Here is a 6,000-nt window from a genome sequence, read left to right on the forward strand (position 1 = left end):
AAGAGAAAGACATTTTGTATCAATCATTAAGCTAATGTTATAGTCCAATAACAGAACCTGAAACCACCACCACGTTTAAACAGACACCAACCGTACTGTAATAGCCTAGTTCATTTAAACAGACACCAACCGTACTGTAATAGCCTAGTTCATTTAAACAGACACCAACCGTACTGTAATAGCCTAGTTCATTTAAACAGACTACAACCGTACTGTAATAGCCTAGTTCATTTAAACAGACACCAACTGAAGTGTAATAGTTCATCTAAACAGAGCTCTGCGTACTGTAATAGTTGACTGGCTCTAACATTAGACACAAGGCAAGCTTTAGCTGATAAAACTACTGTATCTCACAAACAAATGAAAACAAAGAATACAACTGAGTTATTCTCCTGAACAGTAGTTTACTCCCCTCTGAATGCCAACATTAGATTATCATTATCATACATTTACCAACACTTGACTGTATGTTAATCATTAGTTAATATATGGTGAAAAAAAGCAATACTTTAGTGCAACAAGGACTCTCATACTGGAGTATATGTTAGGTTTGAAGACCTGTCCTGAAGTTGAAGCAGTCCTGAAGCTCCCAAGTACAGTGGATTCTCATGTAGATTATTGACTTAAGGTGAATATACTGTAACATTACAATAATGCATATTTGTTGGCAAAGGATGGATACAGTGTGATAAACCTTGGCCTGGTTATCCTCTAGCAGAGACAGGTTAAGACCTGTAGGAACCAAGTAAACAGGCCTTTGTACAGACCTCTAACCTGCCACAAAGAGTGTCTGAAGTTGTCAGTGATGTTTGGTGTCAGACTCAGGATGTCCTCCAGTCACTTGTCCTGCTAATGCTGTTTCTCCACAGACACCCAGTTTAGACTAGAAACCAGAGGGAAATGACTCCAACTCTCATACATGACTATTATTGATATGTGGATCTTATAACCCTGGTACAGTTGATTAATAACACCCAGGACAGTGCATTATTGATTAATAACACACAGGACAGTGCATTATTGATTAATAACACACAGGACAGTGCATTATTGATTAATAACACCCAGGACAGTGCATTATTGATTAATAACACCCAGGACAGTGCATTATTGATTAATAACACCCAGGACAGTGCATTATTGATTCAGAACACACAGGACAATGCATTATTTGCGTATTAAAGGGAATATTGTTGTTGCATATAGAGAGACAAACTCATAACACATGTATGGCCTTCCTAAGACAGTATTGGTTAATATGGAGCAAAGATATTGTATTACGCTCAAGCATTTTAGCGTTATTTCAGTTAAACTGAGATTTCTGGTTAGAAGGAAGCTCTAATATCAGGTCTAGTTCAGCAGTGGATTCAGAAACAGACCTGCAAACCTGAGAAGATAAAAGAAAACCGTTACAATGACCATCAGGCACAGTCAGTTGTAGTAGTTGGTGAAACTTTTCTGTGACAAGAGGAGTCTCACCTTAGCTAGCAGGCACCAGCATCCGCCCTGTGAAATAAACACAGAGAGGGTGAAGAGACAGAGGTGACACAATCACTATGTGATATTTCAACAAATAAATCAACATTGCTGCCACCATCCACTGAACACAGGAGCAGTATTCTTGAAAAATACATCTCTCAATGTATCAGTGAATCTTTCTTACATCATGATTATTTTACAGTGTGCTGCGTACATAACACACAGATGACTGTGAAGACTGGATGACTATGAAGACTGTACATGTTCTCTACACACAGATGACTATGAAGACTGTACATGTTCTCTACACACAGCTGATGACTCACCATTGGATTTCTTCTTCTGGTAGTAGATGAGTCCAGCCAGTGCAAAGACCAGTCCCAGCACCAGCCCAGACGCCCCGATGGCGATCTTATTCCTCTCAGACTCAGGCAGGGACGGGTCTGTCAAGGAGAAATGACCCTTCTGTTAGCATGTGATGACACTGTAGCTGTCCTGTATGTAGCTTCTGACAGACCACCATCTATCATACGCTAGCACACACAGTCACAGTCAGGGTCATTCAGGTACCCAGCCACAACACAGCACTCGTACCCTGCTCACCTGAACTCACCCCAGTACACCATGACAACACCCTAACAACAGCTGAGCAGTGAACTCACCCCAGTACACCATGACAACACCCTAACAACAGCTGAGCAGTGAACTCACCCTAGTACACCATGACAACACCCTAACAACAGCTGAGCAGTGAACTCACCCTAGTACACCATGACAACACCCTAACAACAGCTGAGCAGTGAACTCACCCCAGTACACCATGACAACACCCTAACAACAGCTGAGCAGTGAACTCACCCTAGTACACCATGACAACACCCTAACAACAGCTGAGCAGTGAACTCACCCTAGTACACCATGACAACACCCTAACAACAGCTGAACAGTGAACTCACCCTAGTACACCATGACAACACCCTAACAACAGCTGAACAATGAACTCACCCCAGTACACCATGACAACACCCTAACAACAGCTGGACAGTGAACTCACCCTAGTACACCATGACAACACCCTAACAACAGCTGGACAGTGAACTCACCCTAGTACACCATGACAACACCCTAACAACAGCTGGACAGTGAACTCACCCCAGTGCTTCACGAGGGGTCTGTCCAGGCTGGCGTGCTCCACCATGCAGGAGATCTTCTCCCCGGATCTGGGCGTGTACTCCAGTTGGGAGTGGAACTGGTAGTACCAGTCACCGTTGACCGACTCCTCAGTGGAGATCACGTCTGAGGTCACTTCCTGTCCATCCCTCTTCCAGGTCACTCTGATCTTTTTGGGGTAGAAGTCATAGGCGCTGCACACCAGCATGGCAGGGTGTCTGCCACTAGAGGGGGTCACTGAGAGAAGTTTGACAGAGGGCTCCACTGATAGTGGAGGAAAAACAGCAACACATTAGTTCATATAACACTATCATTCATATCATATTGATCAGGGTTCTGTTCTCTATTAATTAACTCTATTATCTGTCTTTATTATATATACTGTATTATTGGTCTTTATTATATATACTGTATTATTGGTCTTTATTATATATACTGTATTATTGGTCTTTAATATATATACTCTATTATTGGTCTTTAATATGTCTACTCTATTATTGGTCTTTAATATGTCTACTCTATTATTGATCTTTAATATGTCTACTCTATTATTGATCTTTAATATAAGTGTGTAGATTCATCATGTTTGTTTCTAGATCTCTCTCAGTCCCAGAGGTGACCAGTAATGCAGTCCACCAGTTCTGAATGGTGAAAAACAATATCATCCTCCCATCCCACAAGATGAAAACATCATCATTTAATCATCATCAGGTCTATGTTGCTTTATATCCACCAGACAGAAGCTTCATTACAGGTTTTGTAGTGAACAGATGAAAGAGGTGTCGTATCATCTGGTGAGTGAGAGATGTGATGTTGTTGTGGTGAGGAGGGCAGCTCACGTGTCTTCTCCAGTACGTGAGAGAGGTGGAGCTCAGCGTTGTGCTGGCAGAAACTTTCCAGCTCCGCTCGCCAAACAGCCATTTCAGCAGGATCATCATTCATTCTCTTAGCATTATGCAGACCAAACTCAGTGTATCCCTCAAACCTGCCCTTAGTGCTGTTGAACCTGACATTCTCAATCTTATTATAAATATAAGAGAGTATGAACTCATGCGGTTGCTCTGTAGAGTATAAGCAGTGTTTCACCCAGTAGTTCTCATATCCACCTGAAATATTGAAGAACAAATAATGTATAATTACAGTTCATCTGAATTCATTACACACTTTATTTTCTCATAATTCATGATAATCATGTCAAAGAACAATTCAGAAACATTCAATACAAATGTTATATGAAACAATATTCAACAATAAGATCACTGTCATTAGTTCATTGATGGAAAGCTAATTATACCTGGTAATACCATAGACTTTATACAGACTGTATTATACAGACTCACGGTGTGTAGTTTATGATAATGTAGCCTACCTGCTTTTTGCGTGGACAGAACCACAGCCATGCAAATGGAAAACACAGTTGACAAGGACATGTTCCTCCAGCGTTCAACTTCTCAACTAGATGAAAGAGAGCAGAGCACTCAGATAATAAACTGACTCTTAACCAAACAAACCAATCTCTGCTTCAGAAAAACACATGTCACATGTTGCTAGGCAGAGGTCAAACATTGTACTTTCATCATTACTGTATGGTCGGTCACTAACAGTTAATTCTCAATCAGAACACAGTCATTTACATAAATACAGCATTGTTTTTAAACATTGACAAACATTTAATTCAGTTTTACTTTGTATTGAGTTAGAGCGTTGTTAACTCATCATGTTTGGCTCTTCAGGCTGTCACACTCAGTTCTCCTAAATTCAGCCATGCCAACCATATTGACAGTGTTACAGCAACAGACAGACATATCTCTTTATAGGGCAGCACAAGGAATAGCACAGGTATCAACTGACCACTTAAAACTCAATTAACCAATTAGATCCAAATCAACAATATCCTGAGTAGCCATTTTGGCCAGTCGTGCAAGGTTTCCTCAGCAAAACAAGGTCTGAGCTGATCCGTGCCATGCCTATGCCACAATGTGTGTATCTGCTTATGGACCGTGTGCTTGGGATCAAATGAGATACCGGGAAAATGATTCATGTTTACAATATGGGAGGGACTGATGTCGAAGAGCAAGCTCTGGAAACATTTGCATCTGGAGAAGTGTTTCTGTCTGAAAACTACAAACCTGAGACATTATGAGGAAAGACTGATGTATTTCCACCAAAAATGTTGTATTTATCAAGCAAAGCATGTAATTGTTGTTGATGTCATTTCTTCACAGAGAGGAGAACTGAGAAGACTTGAATTATACACTGAACTGAACATTTCTTTTCTCTCTCTTTTGTCTCTTGTGTAGGACCCTTGGACCAATCAGATGAGTCATTTCCAGCCTCATCATCTGTATCTAGGTAGACGCTCACATGGCTGTTCAGGCTTGTAGTGTAAATGCACAGTGGATGAGAACTTAGCAGGTAACGCAGGGATAGAATACATAGAGTTGGGGTGTCAGAGGCCTCTCACATAAAGGTCTTTATGTAAAAAGAAGATAATGATCATCAGATTGATGGGGAATTGAAAGTGTACAGTACATAACATGAAGCCTATAATGCCATTAGGGAAGTGGCTGATTATATGCTTCAGTTATAGTAGAACTAGATGACTAATGGCTATCATGTAAAAGTGAGAATGAAGGACGGAATTATTCAATTATTTTACCTTTTTACATTAATATGATAACTCAAGTACTGACAAAAGGCATAATTTAATCAATCTGCCTCCTGAAAACAACAACAAAGAAAGATTATGGCTACGTTCCTATCCACTTACATCAACTGTTGGGGTGAGAATCTCACTGATCCTGTTTCACAGAAACCAGGCTGTCCAGACAAACCAGTCTGGAGAAGTCCCTAAACATTGAAACCATAAAACTATGGAGCGACTTAAGACAGAGGAATATCGTCAGATTTTTTAGAGCTCCAAAGATTAGAGGAAGGCTTCTATCTATACAACAACTATTCTGGAGGGTATGTGGGCGTATGGAAGCTGATCATGAACATGTATTCTGGAGCTACCAGAAGATGTGTGTCTGTGCGTGCGTGTGTCAGTGTACAGTGTTACAGTATATAAAATATCATTTCCGTGTGTTTGGTTAGCTAGGACCTGTACTGAGGGCATCAAAGGTCAGCCTACACGTTACACAGAACACAATGATACACCCGTATCATTCAGTCAATCATAAATCAATCACATGATACCCCTGCCTCATTCAAAACAGTCAATCATTCAAACAGGTGGCGCAGTACCTAGTACTGTCACCTCACAGCAGTCATTCAAACAATCAGTCATAAATCAATCAAATTGTGGCTGTATCATTCAAACAATCAATCATAAATCAATCAAATGATGTG

At 40.6% G+C, this 6,000-nt stretch overlaps 1 protein-coding gene across 1 annotated transcript; it reads right to left on the reverse strand.

Moving 5' to 3' along the window:
* Window positions 1-1,480: 1,480 nt before the first annotated feature.
* Window positions 1,481-3,570, reverse strand: LOC311325235 (HLA class II histocompatibility antigen, DQ beta 1 chain-like; the record flags this gene model as incomplete). Its single annotated transcript, XM_084457904.1, has 4 exons — window positions 1,481-1,506; window positions 1,806-1,922; window positions 2,632-2,913; window positions 3,489-3,570. The coding sequence occupies 4 exons, from the start codon at window positions 3,568-3,570 to the stop codon at window positions 1,481-1,483; spliced, it is 507 nt and encodes a 168-aa protein (XP_084314030.1).
* Between the last annotated feature and the right edge of the window lie 2,430 nt (window positions 3,571-6,000).

This window comes from Borostomias antarcticus (genome assembly GCF_949987555.1).
Source record: "Borostomias antarcticus genome assembly, chromosome: 24".
NCBI lineage: Eukaryota > Metazoa > Chordata > Actinopteri > Stomiiformes > Stomiidae > Borostomias > Borostomias antarcticus.